The sequence below is a fragment of the Lactuca virosa genome, chromosome 5 (assembly GCF_052849685.1).
Source record: "Lactuca virosa cultivar CGN04683 chromosome 5, Lactuca_virosa_CGN04683_v6, whole genome shotgun sequence".
In the NCBI taxonomy this organism is placed as follows: Eukaryota; Viridiplantae; Streptophyta; class Magnoliopsida; order Asterales; family Asteraceae; genus Lactuca; species Lactuca virosa.
The window spans coordinates 229,362,131-229,383,120 of NC_136430.1; the positions used below are offsets into that span (position 1 = coordinate 229,362,131).

The 20,990-nt window shown below is 32.9% G+C and overlaps 1 protein-coding gene and 1 long non-coding RNA gene across 9 annotated transcripts; one reads left to right on the forward strand and one right to left on the reverse strand.

Annotated features, from left to right (window-relative positions):
- Window positions 1–9,042: 9,042 nt before the first annotated feature.
- On the forward strand, window positions 9,043–19,925 carry LOC145113106 (uncharacterized). The gene is made up of 4 exons (XM_079049204.1): window positions 9,043–9,525; window positions 9,631–9,717; window positions 18,708–19,602; window positions 19,695–19,925. The coding sequence occupies exons 1-4, from the start codon at window positions 9,061–9,063 to the stop codon at window positions 19,709–19,711; spliced, it is 1,464 nt and encodes a 487-aa protein (XP_078905330.1). The 5' UTR covers window positions 9,043–9,060; the 3' UTR covers window positions 19,712–19,925.
- On the reverse strand, window positions 12,443–14,962 carry LOC145115417 (uncharacterized). Of its 8 annotated transcripts, none has more exons than XR_013711555.1 (4): window positions 14,654–14,962; window positions 13,843–13,900; window positions 13,305–13,759; window positions 12,443–12,777 (listed from the first exon to the last, which is right to left on the reverse strand). It is a non-coding gene; the product is annotated as an uncharacterized LOC145115417 (long non-coding RNA). The 8 variants fall into 8 exon arrangements; XR_013711558.1 differs by having other exon boundaries at window positions 13,843–14,406; XR_013711557.1 differs by having other exon boundaries at window positions 13,843–14,433.
- Window positions 19,926–20,990: the final 1,065 nt, after the last annotated feature.

A 20,990-nucleotide genomic window follows, 5' to 3' on the forward strand; every position in this document is an offset into this window, starting at 1 on the left:
TCTTATTATGAATGGTGTCCATGAACATTCGAAGATTTTATTGGCACCAAAAAATGATATAAAGACCATTAAAACCTTGATATGACCGACATTGACCATAATAACGATCACATAACTTTTTGAGTTTCATTCAACTTGAATTCTTTTACATTTTAAAATTTTCTCCTTTTAATTTATTATAATTACAAAACTAATCCTTTACAATTTAGTTTATCATTTTACCAATTGAAATTAAGTTGTATTATATTTTTAAATTGAAATTCTATCTTCCGCGCTTGACGGAGACACATGCGAGGTTTTATTTACTATCTTCTAGTCACACAAAGAAAAATATTTCTATTCATCATTTTATCGTTTTGTGCGTACGGTTTTCCGAGGGCTAAACTTGCCAACATACGAAAGTCTAGGGACAAAACCTGCAAATATGGTGGTATATGAAAGTTGAAGAGGTGGAAATTGTCATTGTTCAAATTTGAGAGGGTAAAAGTGACATTTTACAAAGTAAAAATAGTGGAAAGTGCCATTCTACAAAGTAAAAAGGTGAAAAGTTATGTTCTATAAAGTAAGTGATTGAAATTGCCAATATATGAAAGTTTAGGGACACAATTTATCAACATAATAATTTTTCTGCCAAATTGTAAAGTAAAAAACTTATGTGACATAATTATGAAAATACAACTTTACTATCCATAAAAAGAGTTTTTTATTGTATATTGGAAAATGGAAACATAACAAATGTTATCAACTTTATCTTTACATAGATTTTTTTCCCAAACAAAATGTGTCCAAATATAAAAACAAAGAATGTCCATACAATTTCGTCGTATAATCTCTAAAATGATTTTTATTATGAGTGGTGTCCATGAATATTGGGAGATTTTATTGCGACCAAAAAAACTATTTTAAAACCTTAAAAACCTTATATGACCGGCATTGACCATAATAATGATCACATCACTATTTCAATTTCATTAATTCTTTTACATTTTTTATTTTTCTCCTTTTGATTTATTATAATTATAAGACTAATCTTTTTACAATTTAGTTTTTCATTTTACCAATTGAAATTAAGTTGTTTTATATTTTTAACTTGAAATTCTATCTTCCTTGCTTTGCGGGAAACGTGTGCAAGGTTTTGTTTAGTATGTTCTAGTTGCACAAAAGAAAGTAATATTATTCATCATTTTAACGTTTTGCGTGTACGGTTTTTCGGGGTCCAAACTTGTCAACATACGAAAGTCTAGGGATAAAACATGCAAACAAGGCAATAAATGAAAGTTAAAGAGGTAGAAATTGTCATTATTCAAATTTGAGAAGATAAAAGTGACATTTTACAAAGTAAAAGAGGTGGAAAGTGCCATTCTACAAATTAATAGCGTGGAAAGTGTCATTCTACGAAGTAAGATGGTTGAAAGTATGGTTCTATAAAGTAAGTAATTGAAATTGTCAATGTATGAAAGTATAGGAGCCAAATCTATCAACATAATAAAGTTTTGTGGCCAAATTATGAAGTAAAAAACTTTTGTGAGTAATTTATGAAAATACATAACTTTGCTATTCATCAAGAGTTGCTTTTTATTAGGAGTAAATTACATGAATGGTCCGTATGGTTTGGGGTAATTTGCGTATTTGGTCCCTAACTGATTTTTTTAACTCGGAAGGTCCTTATTGTTTGTTTTTGTTACGCGTTTGGTCCCTACCGTTTGTTTTTGTTATACGTTTGATCCATATCTTACCTAAAAAGACTACTATTTAAATAGGAAAAAATGATGGGTTAGGTAATGTACGGTGACGGGGGTGGGGTTGGAAGTGTGTTTATTTAAATAAATTAAAAAACTAAGGGCAAAATAGTCTTTTTAGGTAAGATAGGGACCAAACGCGTAACAAAACAAACAATAGGGACCTTCCGAGTTAAAAAAATAAGTTAGGGACCAAACATATAAATTACCCTAAACCATAGGGACCATTCGTGTAATTTGCTCTTTTATTATATATGTTAATTAATGTTGTTCTTTTAATTTATTTATTGTAATTCCAAAATCAATGGCGATTTTATTTATAATAACCACCACATCATTTTTTCAGTTTCATTCAAATTAAATTGTTTTAAAGTTTTAATTTTTCTCCTTGTAATTTATTATAATTACAAAACTAATCCTTTTACAATTTAGTTCTTCATTTTACCAATTCAAATTAAGTCATTTTATATTTTTAACTTGAAATTCTATCTTCCACGCTTCGTTGGAAACGCATGCGAGGTTTTGTTTTGTATGTTCTAGTCACACAAAAGAAAAATAATACAATTCATAATTTTATCGTTTTATGTGTACGGTTTTCCATGGGCCCAACTTGCCAACCACGAAAGTCTATGGGCAAAACCTAAAAATATGGCAATATATGAAAGTTAAAGAGGTAGAAATTGTCATTGTTCAAATTTGAAAGGGCAAAAGTGACAATTTACAAAGTATAAAGGGTGGAAAGTGCCATACTACAAAGTAAGAGGGCGGAAAGTGTCATTCTACAAAATAAAATGGTGGAAAGTGCCGTTCTATAAAGTAAGTGATTAAAATTGCCAATTATGAAAGTTTAGGAACCAAATATACCAACATAATAAAGTTTTGTGCCTAAATTGTGAAGTAAAAAACTTTTGTGACTAGGTTATAAAAATACATAACTTTGCTATTTATAAAAAGTTTCTTTTTATTGTATATAATAAAGGATAATGACTTAAAAGAGTAATATATTTTTCGATTTATACACATTTGGTCACTGAGTTTTTTTTTTCGTCCACATTTATCCTTTCAACTTGTTAAACTGTATACATCTAGTATTTATGACCGGTTACTCCAGGTTAACCGAGAAAAATGACTTATTAGGATAATATATTTCTCATTTTGTACACATTTAGTCCTTAATAATTCTGTACACATTTAGTCCTTAATATTTTTTTTGTTTCAAAATAAGCCTCTTTTTGTTTTTGTACCAATTCAGCACTTATGAATGATTTATTTAGGGTTTTTCTTACGACATCTAACGTGGGACTATCATTGATGAGGTGTTTGGGGCTGTTGATGCTTATGTTCATCGCGGCCTCGACTGCTTGGTTGCATAGGTCTTGTGGTTTGACTTAGGTTTTGTATTCCGGACGTCGTAACTTCTTCATACAATATCTGATTTTAACGATCTTTATATCTACGTGTTCGTTTTTTAAGTCTGCGATACCTTTCGTTAAGATTACTCCCGTTAAAATATAATATGTTTTTACTTACGATTTCATAAAAAACATTCATACATACATTCATAAAAAACGTATGGATATAAAGATCGTAAGTAAAAAATATATTACTTTTTAACGGGAGTAATCTAAACGAAAGTTGTAGTAGACTAAAATACAAATGCATAGATATAAAGATCGTTAAAATCCGAGATAGTATGAACAAGTTATGACGTTCAAAACACATGACCTAAGCAACCAAATAATCGAGATTACGATGGACATAAGCATCAAAAGCCTAAAACACCTCGTTAATGATTGTTCCACGTAAGATGTTGTGAGAAAAACTTAAAGAAAACATTTATAAGTATTGAATGAGTACAAAAACAAAAATAAATTATTTTTGCAATAAAAAAAAATTAATGACTAAATGTGTACAAAAATATTAAGGACTAAATGTGTACAAAATGAGAAATATATTACTCTATTAAGACATTTTTACCGGCTAACCTGAAATAACCGGTCATAAGGACTGAATGTGTACAGTTTAACAAGTTGAAGGGATAAATATGGACAAAAAATAAACTCAGTGACCGTACAAATCAAATAATATATATTACCCTTTTAAGTCATTATCCCTATATAATAATAATTGTGTTCTTTTAATTTATTTGTTGTAATTCCAAAATCAATGTACAATTTTATTTATTATCATTTTATTTTGCGTCATCAATTAAGCGTAAATTACATGAACGTTTCTTACGGGTAATCTTTAATTTTTTTTTTTATAATTTGGATGGTCCTTGAAACTTTAATTTATTACGTGCTTCGCTGTGTTTCACTAGAACAACAAGGTAGCAGCGGTGACAGTTGACGGCAGTTGTGTCGTTCCGTCGTTGATTTATTTACTAGATTTGAGACCAGCGGCGGTCAACAATGAATCTGAAATGAAAAAAACCTTGATGACATGGCGGTAGGTGACGTAGAAGATAGGCTAGGAGGCGTTTGTTTGCACATGGCGTTTGGTCACTATTTTATTAAGAAAAATTGATTTGGTTTGTTTGTTAAAAGGGATAGTACAAGCTATTTTAGTTTTAAATTTAAATTGTTACAATATGCAGATTAATAATCAATTGATAATTATATATACATATTAAACTTGGACAATCGTCAGAAACAGTACCTGACCAGGGTTAGGTCAGGTACTTTTGATCAGGTTACCCTCCCGGTTAGTTTGACCCTCCACCGTCTATCCTTTATCTCACCGCTCTTCTTCTCCAATCATATTCAATCGCCGACCCAGCTGATTCTACAACATAAGACCGCTTTCTCCACCGTCTTATCTCATCTATTCGTTTTTCCTATCACCGCCTCCATCACATTTGGGCTCAATGTTGTAACGGTGTTGGAGGGGAGCTGGTGAGAGTCGCGACAAACCGTACCGCTGAGACCATCGTCACCCTATACGCCGTCGGTCACCACCACCGGTCCACCACCATGTCAAGTTTCTCTCTTCAAGCTTCTTCAGAATCGTCCACCGCCTCATACATACCTTCAATTTTATACTTCCTATTTTGCTCTAGACCTATCGACCCCATTCCTTAATGTGTTTCTTCATTCAATTACTATGTTCTCAGGTTTATGGTTCGAATTGAGTTATATTGTTGATATAGAATCCAACCCTAACCTACAGTATAAACATGTGTGAACTATAACAAAAATAAATTGAATGACATAACAATTTGACAATTTTATTAATGTTTGGTCGTTACCTCAAAGTTGTTTAGTTGTAAGAAATCATCACTAACCTGACCGGATACTGCCACTATTACCTCCATCAGCCACCCCCGTCGGCAGCTGCGGTTTCGCTGCCATAGACCTCAAAACAGCACCTCTTGATACTCCAGAACCACATCAAGCTTCATACTCCATGGATGTAATCAGAGATGGAGGAAGGAGAACCCAGATGGCCTTCTTCAAAGTTTACTACTCCGGTGGCGAAATTGAAGACCATCAACCCATATTTCTAAAGTAACACGTTTGTAGAAAACAAAACAAAAATCAAAGAATACATACCTATATTTTCTCTCTTCAAGCTTCTTCTGGTGAAAGAAATGTTTCCTTGATTCTTTGAAAAGTTGTTTCCCAAGAAAATCCCATATTTTCTTATGAAAGAGGTTTGATTTCTCATTAGTTATATGATAAACCATCTGTTTATGAAAGGTTGAGTTATCTCAAGAAAATCCTATATTTTCCTAAATGTTGATAGTTGATTATCCATACGCGAGTATCTACCATACTCGGACAACAGTTTTCTTTTCGAAGCTCTGGTTACACCCAGAGGAGTACATTAGCCATATTTTCGAAGCTCTGGTTACACCCAGAGGAGTACATTAGCCGTATTTTCGAAGCTCTGGTTACACCCAGAGGAGTATATTGGAAAAGTAAATTCTCGTTACCTAAGTTGTGAGTGTCATAACCGTACTGAGACTAGATAAGACGCGTAAATGGGCCAGTATCTTTTATGACTTTGTCACCCCTGAACCAAATGGTTCCGGTGTAGCTAGGTGTGGGATAGTCAGTCCCATATAGATCTATACAAAATAGTCACGCTCTCCCTCCAAGAGATTCTGGTTATAAGTCGTAGTCCTCCACTCACGAATCCGGGGGAGTGTTACCGAGGACATGTCTCAAACTTAACCTAACGAACTTACAAATAACAATGTTGAAAATCCTGTTTATAATTTGCGTGAATCCTTTATGAAATAATACATATTTTATGATAAGGTTCACAAGTTCCTTGCTTTAGATTTGAAAACTGTTTCTACGAGTTGATTTCTAAATCGAGTGGTAAAACGGTTTTCTGTGTTTGAAAGCATACTGAACATGAAATTATTTTAAACAAAATAATATATTTGAGCACAAGTTTCCTTGTACTTTTGCTTGTATTCCCCCCCTGAAAACATGAAAAACTCGGAAAAGTATAGGGGTATGAACTCACAGTTTATCGTAGGATCCGAAAGCACAATTGGTTACGAGTGTTGAGTGTCAACCGATTTTCGTACACGAGTGGATCCTATTAACATATGATAACACATATGTGTGTTAGAATTAGGGTGTTTCATGGCTAAACATGACGGGAAATCACCCTAAAGACTTGGAAATGCTTGTCGGGACCCTATATGATCAAATAAGGGAGGTGTACGGCCAAAAGAGCGCGTGTGCGGCCAGGCTGCGTGTGCGGTTGCACACAGGAGTGTGCGGCCGTACAGAGGGTGTGTGTGGCCGTACACAGGAGTGTACGGCCGCACACTCCTCATTCGTGTCCGAAATGTCGATTTTGAGGTGTTTTTGAGGTGTTCTTGTGCTAATACCATGTCCAACTAGTGAATGAAGGCCAAACTCTTCACTTTGGAGAGCTTTAAGGTGTGTGCGGCCACCTTATGAAGGTGTGCGGCCGTACACCTTCAAAGGATGAAGAACACGAAGAACACAATGAGTTTTAGGCTTAGATTCAGGTGTCTTACCAAGATAACAAGCTGAAAGATGAAGTGGTTCGCGTTTTTGAGGCCTTTAGAGTGTTCTTGGGTGAAGTTCTTAGAGAAAGAAAGTAGTAGAGTGCAGCCAAAGGAAAGGAATGAGTGAAGGGGGTCTCCTTATATATATAAGGGACGAGTGTGCGGCTGGGGGATGGGTGTGCGGTCGCACACCCGTGTGTACGGCCGTACACACCTCTCATGAGGGTGTATGACCCGATTTTGCTTCTAAACGACATGTTGACTCATTCCTAATCTCATTCCCAACTGTACTCAAGCTTAAAACACTTAAACTAGCTCTTAAACGGAGTTAAAAGATGATAAAATCGAGTTTAATATTGCTATAAAGATCGATTGTATAGGATAAAAGTTTCGGGTTGTCACATCATCCCCCCGTTAGAGGGAATTTCGTCCCGAAATTCGAATATAGAATACAAATCATGGATTAGAAAAGAGATGCGGATACTTCTAATTTAACCATAATTTAATGTGTTTATAAAAAAAATAACTCAAAAACATTGTTTTAAGCAAAAATAATCATGTGGTCCGAAATGGACATTCTAGATCAAGAAAAAACACGCTTCATGGCAAAAAAAAATAATAATAAATAAAAAATTCGGACTGACATTCTGGATTGTAAACAAAAATTTCAGATTTCGGAAAAAAAAATTTCAAGAACAATTCCGGAATTTTAAGAAAAAAACCATTTTTACATAAATGTAACAAAAGGTTAAACAAACACAGTAACTATATATGATATTAATACATAAAATCATACATTTTATTGTTTAACAAAAACAATTCAAAAGTGACATTTCTGCCATAAGTGTAGATATTTCTTTCAATAAAAAATTTGGAAAAAACCAAAAAAATAACTCCGAAATTTGAAGAACAAAACGAAATAAAACATTTCTTTGCAAAAAAAAATTGAATAAAAAAGAACTCCGAAATATGAAAAATAGTTTGGAATGAGACATTCGTGAGAAAATAATTAATTTTTAAAAACTGGAAAAAATGATTAATCTATTTAAAAAGTTGGGATATATACATTAATGTCCTAATATTTTCATCAATTTGACAATAAAGTCTTAAATTTTATTTTTTTCATAGTAAAGTCCAAACTACCGGTAATTTTTGAAACATTTACCTTTTTTTTTCGGTAACTGGTAATTAGGGCTTTACTGTAAAAAAAAATAAAGTTTAAGACTTTCTTGTCAAATCATGAATTGGGGCTTTACTGTGAAAAAAATAAAGTTTAGGACTTTCTTGGCGAATCATTGAAAATATAATGATTTTGGTGTGTATATCCCTTTTTTTGTTAGAAATGTAATAGTATGATAGTTTTTAAGAATAAGAATTATTGAAACTTGATATGATTAGCTAGATCTTATTGAAATCGTTAAAGTTTGTTTCTTGTTATATAGTTTTTTTCAATCTCAACAAACCGACACCTAAAAAAATAGAGTTAATCAAGAAAGAAAGGAAAAACCATAGTTGTGCTGGCCTTTTACAATCCAAAAACCGGAGAAATACGAAACCAAAAAAAAAAATTAAACTGCCCTTCTTACCCCTTCTCCACGTTCACACCATTTTGACTAGGCGTGTGTTGTTTGTGTTTATACAATTTGTCCATTCTTTTTAGTTTAAGATTTCGCAGTGAACAAAGAAGAAAGTTTTACAAGTTTTATCATTCTCTCTCGCTCTGCATTTGTTTCCCCTTCCCCTGATCGTGATTGTATCAGGGTAAAGATAATGATGTTAAAAAAAAACAGTAATGTTGCGACGAAAATCACAATTAAAAGTTCTTGCCTCTTGGGCTATGAAAATACATTAAAGTCCCAATATTTTAACGATTTGACAACAAATTTTAAACTTTATTTTTTTGACAGTAAAGTCCTAATCCACGATTTGACAAGAAAGTCCATTTTTTTCTTACAGTCAAGTCGTAATTATCGGCTAACCAGAAAAAAATGGTAAACATGTAAAAAATTGTCAGTAGTTAGAACTTTACTATCAAAAAAATAAAGTTGAGGACTTTCTTGTCAAACCGATAAAAATATTATGACTTTTGTGTATATATTCCTAAAAAGTTCATTTATATAGGTTAAATTAACTTTTTTTTTGTGTGTGTGTGTGTGTTAAAGTATATAGCTAAATATGTTAATAACTTATGTACTTATTTCACCAAAAGTCTTAGCAACTCTCACGTAACTTCCAGGCAACTTGCCTTCTAAAGAATTAATACCCAATTCCCAATGGCTTTAAATATCAGCATCATGCCCTTGACGAGAAGCAATAGGGCATTAAAAAATGGAAGAAGTGTCAAGGATGGCCAAGGCCTATTACCATGCAAGCCCGGTCGATCTTCAAAAGTTGTTTATAGGCTTCTTCTGCGCGATGGACGATGATGGCAATGGCAAGATAGACAAAAAAGAGTTTCTGGAGTTCATGAATGACGAAGGGGGTGGCAAATCAACAAAATTTTCCATCTTCAACCTATTAGATGTCGATAAGAATGGAACTCTTGATTTTTATGAAATGATGACAGCCTTTTATATAATTATGAGCGAAAGACCGTTTTGTGATAGTTGTGAAAAGTTTATTACATCTTCGTATTTCACATGTGTCGGGTGTTTGGAAAATCAAATTGAAAGTTCGTTTGATCTTTGCCTCGATTGCTATTATATGAAGAAATGTGTTCACACCCACAACGGTTCTGATCGATTTCTAGACAATCATTCATTGCTTGCTATTACCAAGTCAATAATAAAGGAGGTATTTAATTTAAGATGTAATGGTTGTTTTTTAAATTTTGGATACAAAATATCAAATATAATGACTAGAAACTACTTCATTGACGACTATTTGTTTGTGTCATAGGCAAGTTCCTCGACAGCTATGAAAACAACTTCAGTGGTCAAGGATGCTGGTGGACGTTGTGTGGACGACCCACAACAACAAAAACGGGTGAGTGAGTTATAATACCTTGATTCTAATCAGCATGTCTATGTTCCATATTTGTTTATTGGCATTTGGTTAGTTTATATTCCTTCTTACCTTTTAATATGGTTTATAGAAATGCTTAAATGATTAACATGAGACCGCCATTGTTGTAACTCAAGCTACAACGGTTTTCAAGCTATATTAGTTGATTTGATATATGTTTAGTTAAATTGAGACACAGATTTTTTAAGATATGGGATGCAATCATATCCACTTATTTTTTAGATAAAAAAAATATTCTAAAATGCAAAGTAAACTAAAATTTCAACTTTCATTTTTAATATTATTTTCGTCAATTTTTTTATTAAAAAATAAAAATAAAAATAAAAATTACGTTCTTTATTATATTATAAAAAAATTTAGATTCATTAGAATACTTTAATATTCTACTATATATATTACACTATAATATTCAAATAGAATTATTATCAAATATTCTACAAGAATTATTAAAATATTTTAATAATCTACTACAATTTTTAGAATATATTATATATTCTACACAAATATTACACCTAAAATTCAGGAATATATAAAAAAAAGGTATTTTTTTGGATAAAAAAATGAAAAAATGATAATATTAAAAAAAATCTAAATTATCCATTTAATTTTCATTCTAGATTTATTCTTATATGTTTATTCTTTTATATATATATATATATATATATATATATATATATATATATATATATATATATATATAAAGCTATACCTTATTAAATTGGATGCGGTGCACCAGATTACAATAAAACTTACCTACAACAAAACTTACCGCTGCCAAACCGTTGCGAGACTAACAGCAAATTTAATGACATTTTTCTGGTCGTATTCACAATTTAATAGAGAAAACATTATAGCTCCCATTTCTCTGACAATACATTTTAACATATAGTTTTTCATTTTTGTGGCCAAATATACAAAATTTAATCAAAGAAATAGTATTATGTTGTGACAAACTTAACTTTTTCTCATCTAAATTGTAGATCTCTTTAAGAATTGTATCATTTATAAAGACATATTCACAATTTAAAATAAAATATTCACAGTTTAATAAAAAATCAATTCACTAATTCATAGTCTATTCTTTCATGCATGCATCCATTTATATTTTAACATAAAATTTATATAAAATACACAACTTAATATAGTCTATTCTCAGTTTCACATATTTAGAGAAATCAAACTCAAACTTTAAAACCACCAACTACCACACACCACCACCAACCATATGTGCCACTACCATAACCATATTGTCTTCTAAATTATAATTATATATATATATATATATATATATATATATATATATATATATATATATATATATATATATATATATATTCAGTCTTACAGGATGACACCAAATAGGATTCATGTAACTTATTTATTAGCATGCAAAAAAATACAAATATGTTCTATCCACAAGGGAATTTGTTCCACCTGTATAAATGTATTAATTCATTTTCTATCCTAATGACTATAACGTAGTTGCAGTGAATATGAGTATGTGTATGGATGTATGTGTGACTTTGTATGTAGCTTCATATGCATCTAATATCACTTATAACATGTTACCTAATTAGATAAACAGTTCATGTGTAACAGAATTACATAAACAGTCCATGTGTACCTTGGTCCACTTACATCCACTCACCTCCCTACTACTTATGTTCTATCCCTGGTTGGTAGTTTTTGTTAAGCCTCCAAACATGCTAGTTTATCAAAGGAAGACTCATAGGGGCAAAATGGTCACAACCACAAGTTAGAGCAGATCGGTTACAAATTTGAGGGGACAAAAATTACTTTTTACTTGATGAATTAAAGTTGGTAAAATTTTATTGTCCACTTTTGAACGATCACAATGATTGAGCTAAAAAAACATAAATTCACATGTAGGGGTTTCGCATGAAAGAGACCATCAACTAAGCATGTATGGTCCCCTATTCCTTTATGTTTTATCACTCAATGATAAATTTTGATATGATGTATGGAAATAAGATCTTAAAAACTTAAAATACACTACTAGAAAACTAAGTAATTACCTACAGCAGAATTTGTAGGAAATCCGTACGAACAAGGCGTTACCTACAGATTTCCTACAAAAAACGGGTTGTAGGAAAAACCCTCGTGGGTAATTTTTTCCTACAAATTAGCTACAAACGTTCCTACGCATTTCCTACGGAATATTCTGTTACAAATTTAACTACGGAATACCTACGGAACACGTTAACTACAGAGTACTTATAGATTACCGGGTTATTTAGCTACGAAACTCCTACAAAATACATACGAATTATTTTCCTACGGAATACCTACGAAATGATTTTCCTACAGAATACCTACCAACTACTTTACCTACAGATTACCTACCAACACTTTTTCCTACGGAATAACTACCAACTGATTTTCCTACAGAATACCTACCAACTACTTTACCTACAGATTACCTACCAACATCTTTTCCTACGGAATACCTACAGATTTTATTGAATTTTATTTCCCACAGAATACCTACTGAATATTTATTTCCTACAAATTTTCTATGAATTTTTTACCAATTTTTATTGCTATATAAAATTTATAATTCCTACAGAATATTTATTTCCTACAATTCAGTCAAAAATCTATTGCTATATTAAATTTATAATTTAAAAAATATCCAAATTTTCTGCTAAAAAAACCAAATAAATAATTAAAATAATAGTCAAATACCATTACATTCATTAGCATTAAAATAGTCACTAACATACCATTCATACATTCAAATACTCAAAATACCATTACAATACCATTACAAAAGCTAAGAACTAGTCAATAACATAACATTAATTTAGTGTTCTAAAACAAAAACTAAGAACTACTTGGTGGATTACCGGACGGATTGATTTGTTTCATAAAGGCCGCCAATTGTCGTTGCACTTGCCATTCCATTTCATTTCGCATTTGTTGCATTTGCAAATTCATTTCACTTTGCTTTTCATCCATGGCTTGTTGCATGTTTGACATTTGTTGTCGCAACTCATTTACCTAAATATAGCAAGACAAACACATGCAGTTAGTAAATGTAATTCAACTTTAAACCATGATAGCAATGTACTTTACTTTTAATTCAATAATAAAACACACTATTCATAATAACAATGTACATTGTTTTTAATATCCATAATAATAACTTTTAATATGCATAATAATAACATACAATATATTTTTATCCATTATACCATTGTATTTTTACATTTACAATCCATAAGATCAATGTACTTAAATTATTATCAATAACAACAATTTACTTTACCAAATATCAATAATAGCAACATACTATACTTTTCACCCATTATAGCATTATGTTTTACCTAATTTAATAATAGCAACATAGTATCATGTTCAACCATAATAACAATGCACTTTACCTAATATTAATAATGGCAACATATTTCAATTTTCACCCGTAACAACAATGTACCTTACCAATATGAACATATTTTTTTCAGCCATATTAGGTACCTCTTTACTTGATTTTTTTTCTCTATAATATATTATGTAAATAATAGTACCTCCTGTTGTGACTTTGCAAAGTCAGCAGAAGCTGAAGTTGACTCATAAGAATATGCACCCGTCATCAAAAAGTGAAGATCCGAGTATCCTGCCCCATAGATAGGACCTTTTTGTTTCCCGCCTTTCCTAAGCAATTATGTTTGGGTCCACAATTCAGGATCATTCACATTATGTTGAGTCGGATCATCACCATATTTTTTAGATAGGGCTTTGTTATATGATTCCTATAATATACCAAAAGAAAGCTTTTGTTATTGTACTAAAAAGTAAAAACTAATATTAGTAAATATATAAAAAGATAAAGACAACTTATGATCGCCACCCTAGATGTCTCATTCACAAAATCCACTGGCGCCTCTTTATCTCCCCCAAAATATATTTTCTTTGATTCGGCGGTAAGATGTGTCTTATAATAAAGATCAATGAATGAGGGGTCTTCACCCGTCAACTGTTTCTATATAAACGACACAACATAATTGATGTAATTAGTGTTGAAAGAAAAATGTATCACTAAAATCTATAATTATGATTACTTACCAATTTAAGACGGTGCTCCTCAAATCCAATGCTACCACCCGTATGTCTCCTGCAACTCCTAATCATAATAAATTTGGGGGTAGAATTGTCAAAGGTTTGACATACAAGGTAAAAAAAGGATCTCAAGAAACTATGACTTTGGAAGTAGGTTGCTGTAACAGACTTTTGAAACATGTTTCATTTGTTGTTTCAGATGTCCAAAGTGAACCATGGTTTGGATCACAGTATAAAGAGGAAAGTATTCCTCCATCCATGTTGGAATCATGGAAGAATCCTCCAGAAATAGATGTTGCATTACATCTACCTGCAATGAACGAATTCATTCCAAAAGAGTTCTCCATTCGTGCAAACGGTGTAATGTGTTATTTCGGAGATGCATCTCCTCCGGAATGCATAATTGATGAGCCATTGATGAAGTTCTGGTACAAGCTCGATAAGCCATTAAATGGAATTCTCCATCTCACCACCAGTAGTAACTAGTAAGGCCGATTTCTGATCCAAGCATAAACATGGAGACCAAACAGGTGTTTGATGGAACTCCTCCTCCTACTTTACTGGATGATTCTAAGCAACAAGCGAGTCTTGAGAAATCTAATATATTGTGGGGGTTCAAAATGGTTCAAATCATGGCCAAAAGGTTGACAATCACAAGACGTTTAATATATTGATAAGGGGGAGAAGAAACCGAAATCACAGAAATCGACAGGTTACAAGTATGGAAAGCACAATTGAAATCACAGAAACTGAAATTGATTCTCTAGGGGAAAAATTTGTGAAATGTGAGCAAACTGAAATCGACATACATACATACCTGGGGTGTCGTTGATGGTGGTGTGGGGCAGCAACGGTGGTAGTATGGTGCAGCGACAATTGTGGTGCGACGGAGCGTCGGCGGTGGTGTGCGATAATGACAGCCGGAGGCAGGGACGGTGGCGGTATGAGGAGGTCGGTGGTGGTGAGCGACAGCGACAGCAACAGCAACAACCGGAGGTCTGGAACGGTGGGTCGGCGGAAGTGTGCAGGAACAGGGGTGGGGAATCGCCGGTGTAAGGCTAGGTTTTTGTTTCAGAACCAATCTGTGCGATGAGATGAGGAGGGAATTGAAAAATTGGTTTCTTTTTCATTTTGTCAAAATTTTCATATATCGGGCCTTTTTTTTTTAATTCCAAATGGTTAAATCATATTTAACTAGCAATTATATTTAAAAATTTTATTATAATAGTTAATATAAAATTCAGTTTTATATAATGTTTCTTTGATATATTTAACTAGCAATTATATTTAAAAAATTTATTATGTGTTAAAAAATTGAAACAAAAAAAAAACATTTTTGGATGGTTAAATCAAATAAATTTAAAAATATCATAGTTAATATATCAGTTTTATATAAGGTTTTTTTGATATATTCAACAGACAATTATATTTTTAATTTCATTATGTGTTAAAAAAATGAAACTAAAAAAAACATTTTTGAATGGTTAAATCAAATAAATTTCAAAATATAATAGTTTATATAAAATCAGTTGTATATAAGTTTACTTTGATATATTTAACTAGCAATTATATTTTTAATTTTATTATGTGTTAAAAAATGAAACGAAAAAAAAAACATGTTTGGATGGTTAAATCAAATAAATTTCAAAATATCATGGTTAATATAAATTCAGTTTTATATAAGGTTTCTTTGATATATTTAACTAGAAATTATATTTTTAATTTTATTCTGTGTTAAAAAATGAAACTAAAAAAAACCACTTTTGGATGGTTAAATCAAATAAATTTAAAAATATTGTAGTTAATATATGAGTTTTAAATAAGGTTTTTTTGATATATTTAACTAGCAATTATATATTTAATTTTATTATGTGTTAAAAAAATGAAACGAAAAAAAAAAACATTTTTGGATGGTTAAATCAAATAAATTTCAAAATATCATGGTTAATATAAAATTTAGTTTTATATAAGGTTTCTTTGATATATTTAACTAGCAATTATATTTTTAATTTTATTATGCGTTAAAAAAATGAAACGAAAAAAAAAAAAACATTTGACACTCAAATAATAGAAAATACAAAAACTACCGTAGGTAATCTGTAGGTAATACCTACGGATTGCCTACAGATAAAGGTAATCTGTAGTTAATCCGTAGGCATTTACCTACAGATTGCCTACGATATTTCTTAATTTTTCGATTTTAAAAGGTCAAATATAGTTTTTTTCGTTTCGTTTTTTTCACAACTTAATTATACTTTGATTGCTTTGTTTTAACCAATTTATACATAATATAAACTTACAAACAAACGTATGCATCATTAGAAACCATTACTATATACATAATAAACAAAAAGCTATCTATGTTTGTCCTTAAGCCACAATTAACATCATTAAACAAATACATGATATACTAAACATAATACATACATATGGTGTGTATGTACATGTGTGTACTGATTTCTATTTGTGTTTAGAAAATAACATTGATTTAAAAAAAAAAACTTCTAAATGAGTAATGGGTTCTAATGGTGCATACGTTTGTATGTAAGTTTATGTTATGTATAACTCGGTCAAAACAAAGCAATCAAAGTATAATTAACTTGTGAAAAAAATAAAACGAAAAAAAACGACATTTGACCGTTGAAAAATAGAAAAATAAAAAAAGACCGTAGGTAATCTTGTTGGATTAGTGTCTAAGGCTGTAACTATATTTGGTAAGCACTTGACCCGGTTATGCATGGTCCTTTTGGGTTGCCTTCACCATAGCAACTTGACAGGATGATTTGTTAAGAGAGAAGAGATATTATTAATATATATTTAAGGAATAATAATATTATTTGATTAATATAAGTCATATATTAATTGAGAATTAATTTGGTGACTTAAAGAGGTTAATTGAATAAAGGGCATAAACTGTCAAATGTGTGATAGTTGTATTTTGAGCTATGTATCCTTATGGATATTGGGGTGGACGAAATTTAGGGTTTGGGAACCTTAAATTCGTCCAAGCCTTGTATCTAGAAGGATCTTGGATTGCTTAGGGCCTAAGTCATTCAATTAGGGTTAAAGGAGAAACCCTAATAGCTCATAGTATAAATAGGACCCTTGGGGTGGAGAAATCGGCACTCTTGCAAGCCAAGGAACCCTAGGGCCGATTTCTATCCCTCCTCCCTCTCTCTCAAGATCATCTTCTTGCTAGTTGGTGTTTGTAAGCCATTAGAGGAGTGACAATTGTGACTCTAAGCTCCAAGAAGAAGAAGTATCAAGCAAGTAATTCAAGGTATTCTTTCAGATCTGATTTCATATGATTAGATTCAATATATTACATTAGATCTAGTATTGCAAGTCTTGGATTCAATGCATGTTCAATTAGAGAAACCTAGATCCAAGCAATTAGGGTTTGCATGTGCACATAGGAAAGTTCTTATGGCTCAAACCCATCAGTGGTATCAGAGCTTTGATTGATTTCTATTGAATTGATGCATTGGTTGATTGCTTGTTGCTTGAAAAATTCGATTTTGTGATTCTGACTGCTGTACTCAGCGAGTTCCTCTGTGGACTCGGCGAGTAGCTCCAACTCGGCGAGTCCATAGAGGTACTCGGCGAGTTCGAGCGTCAGAAGGAGGAAGTTTCGGGATTTCTTGCTATTTTACTTGAGGATACTTGCCTTAACTGTTTTGGGTCATTAAAATCCGATTTTAATCATATATATGAGTATATTCTTGACCTAACAAAAGATAATTACCAATTAGTTGAATAATAATTTCCTTATATGATAATTGTTGATTATTTGAATTGAATTGGTAAATTGTTTTGCAAGTAACATTAAATAAGATCAAATTGAGATAATCTAATTAGATAATTTATATTATTTGCTATTTGATCCTTATGCTTTGAAAAAGTTCAAAGACTTCTCCTCAAGCTTTGAAATTTTAAATTTTGTGATTAAAAGTTTAATTTGGATAATTTTAAATTTCAATCCCTAGAATTTTACAAGTTTAAAATTCAACCCTATACTATTATATTATTACAAGCTTAATATATATATATATATATATATATATATATATATATATATATGTATGATTTACAATGCTAGTCTTACCGTTAGTAGGCCTCATTCACGAAGCCGGTCTATAAGGTGGGTATAAGGTTGCTGCCTATAAAATGGCGCTTAATGGGTGTACATTCACACCCACCGCTTGCTTGACTGGTGGAGGGTCGTTAGCCGAACGGGTAGGATAGGGCAAAACCTCCTCTCATTAATAAGTATAATGAATCTATATAAAGTAACTAAACATGTTTTATAAAATTCTCAATCTTAGTTACTTTAGGAAAAGTGAATTGATGTAATCCCATGAAACTACACTTTGCACCCTTGCTAAGACATTAATGGAGCGCGTGTGGTTAGCCGGCACATTAATTGGGCTCTAAGCAAAGGTGGCAAAGGGTGACTCATTGTTTGTTATAGTTCAATGGAGCGTGTGTGGTTAACCAGCACATTGAATAGGTAACTGTAACAGTGGGGGCGCCTTATACATTTGCATGGTTATTCACACCCACTTTGTGATCCTCGGCATCCCAGTCACAAACGAGAGGGGCATATCGAGATTTAAACATGTCATTGAAAGGTTCAATGAATCTCAAAGAAATCTAGGAATTCTCAATACATTTAAAAACTTAAAGCTTATGTTTTTTATGGTGAAGAATTAGTGAATCGTCATTCACTTACCTCCAAATTATTTGCATATTAGATTACGGCATCCCTTTTCTAATGTGTAAATAACGTTGTTGGGTCCTAGCCCTAATTTTTCATTTTGGGTGTTAATTAGGGACTTAATCTAATCAAACTTTGTTCTTTCTATTTGTAGATGTCTAACACAAACAACGCAGCTGCTAGCTCATTTCCTCTAATGAGCCTTTGTCAAAAAGTGACATTCGATGGAACGAACTTTAGCGAATGGATAAGATACATTCGCACAATCGCGCACTACGAGGACAAAGAGTATGTTCTCGATGAGAAGCTCGAAAAGATCAATCCAGAAACTGATACTCCTGAAGAAATGGTTGTCTTTGAGAACCATGAGCGTGATGCAACGAAGGTCCATTGCATCATGATAGCCACAATGAACACAGAATTCCAAAAGTCCTATAAGGACATGTATCCTTATGAGATGCATTTAGACTTGATGGAGAGGTATCACCAAAGCGCGAGGCAAGAGCGCTATGAAATCATAACGAATATGATTACTGCTAAAATGGGAAGTGGAGAGTCTCTTACTGTGCACTTGCAAAAGATGCAAAGGTATGTTGATCGTCTTCGCAAGTTGAATGTCAACTTTGGGGAAGATTTGGCTATCGACATTGTTCTTCACTCCTTGCCCTCATGCTACAACCAATTTAGGATGACCTACCACATGAACAAGGAAGAGGTCACCCTAAGCAAACTCCAAGGGCTCCTGAGGACTGCTGAGAGCAACCTCAAGGACAAGTCTGTTGCACCAACTCCCAATCCACCCGTTGCTCCTGTTTTGGCTATTGGACAGGGAAGGGGCAAGAAGAGGAAGGCTTTTTCAAAGAACCACCACAAAGGAAAGTCCCAAAATGGTTCCTCTTCTAGTGGGACCAAGGTTGATCCTGCTAAGCCCAACCCAAACCCAAAGGAGGCAGAGTGCCACCATTGCCACAAAATAGGGCATTGGAAGAGAAGCTGCCCGGAATATCTGCAAGCCATCAAGGATGGGAAGATCAAGCCATCTTTCGCAGGTATTTACACAATTAAATCTAATGATTCATCTCATGCTATTTCTTGGGTTCTTGATATAGGGTGTGGTTACCACATTTGTTCTGATTTGCAGGGACTAGGAAGAAATAGGGATGTGGAGCTTGGAAGAATAAATTTGATCATGGGAAACAGAAGAACGTCGCCTGTCACCAAGATTGGAGTGTATTCTTTAGAGCTTAGGAATGGTTTGAATTTAGAATTAAATAATTGTTGCTACTTGCCAGATATGGCAAGAAACATCATTTCTTTTCATGGTTTATTTAGACAAGGATTTAGATATTCGTTTAATAATGAGAATGGTTCGATTTATGCTTATCTAAATGGTGTTTTATATTTTGAAGCAATGCCTTGTAATGGAATTTATGAAACTGTTATGGTTGTAGATAACCTAGGAAATGATGTGTTGTGTATGGATTCTTCCAATGGTATGGATAAAGCATCCTTGTGGCATTGTCGTCTTGGACATGTCAACAAGAAGCGCATAGCCCAACTCCAAAAGGATGGAGTGTTGGAGTCGTTCGACCTTAGGGAAAATGACACGTGCGAATCTTGTTTACTTGGAAAGATGACCAAATCACCCTTCACTGGCACTTGTGCGAGGGGTGAGGGTTTATTGGATCTCATACATACAGATGTATGTGGACCCTTTAGATCCACCACAAGGGATGCAAATCGCTTCTATGTGACTTTCACAGATGATTATAGCAGATATGGGTATATCTACTTAATCAAGCACAAGTCAGAAACCTTTGAAAAGTTCAAAGAGTTTAAACAAGAAGTGGAGAATCAATTGGGCAGGAAAATCAAGATGCTTCGATCTGATCGAGGTGGAGAGTACCTAAGTCTTGAATTCCACGACTACCTCAAGGAATGTGGAATAGTTTCACAATTGACGCCACCTAGGACACCACAATTGAATGGTGTAGCTGAGAGGCGTAATCGAACCTTGCTAGACATGGTTCGTTCCATGATGAGTCGTGCTTCACTACCTATCTCATTCTGGGGGTATGCCTTAGAGACTGCCGCCCATATCCTTAATTTAGTACCCACAAAGAAGGTTGCCAAAACACCTCACGAGATGTGGACAGGGAAAGCTCCCTCGTTGGCACATATCAAGGTTTGGGGCTGTGAAGTTTTCGTAAGACGAGAAACTCACGACAAGCTCGAACCTCGTAGTGAGCGATGTATATTCATCGGCTACCCACATAAATCCTTTGGATATCTCTTCTATAGGCCGAGTGACAATGTTGTCTTCGTTGCGAGGAGAGGGGTTTTCCGAGAGCGAGAACTCATAAGCCAAGGAGACAGTGGGAGGCAAGTCGATCTTGAAGAGATTCAAGAATCTAGCGATGAAGGAACCTCTAACACT

What these genes read in the sequence shown, in the direction of transcription:
- LOC145113106 (XM_079049204.1), top strand. Translation starts at nt 9,061, where the DNA reads ATGGAAGAAGTGTCAAGGATGGCCAAGGCCTATTACCATGCAAGCCCG. An exon ending in CCAAGTCAATAATAAAGGAG is followed by an intron (nt 9,526 to 9,630) that starts GTATTTAATTTA and finishes TTTGTGTCATAG; the next exon opens with GCAAGTTCCTCGACAGCTAT. An exon ending in ACCCACAACAACAAAAACGG is followed by an intron (nt 9,718 to 18,707) that starts GTGAGTGAGTTA and finishes TTCTATTTGTAG; the next exon opens with ATGTCTAACACAAACAACGC.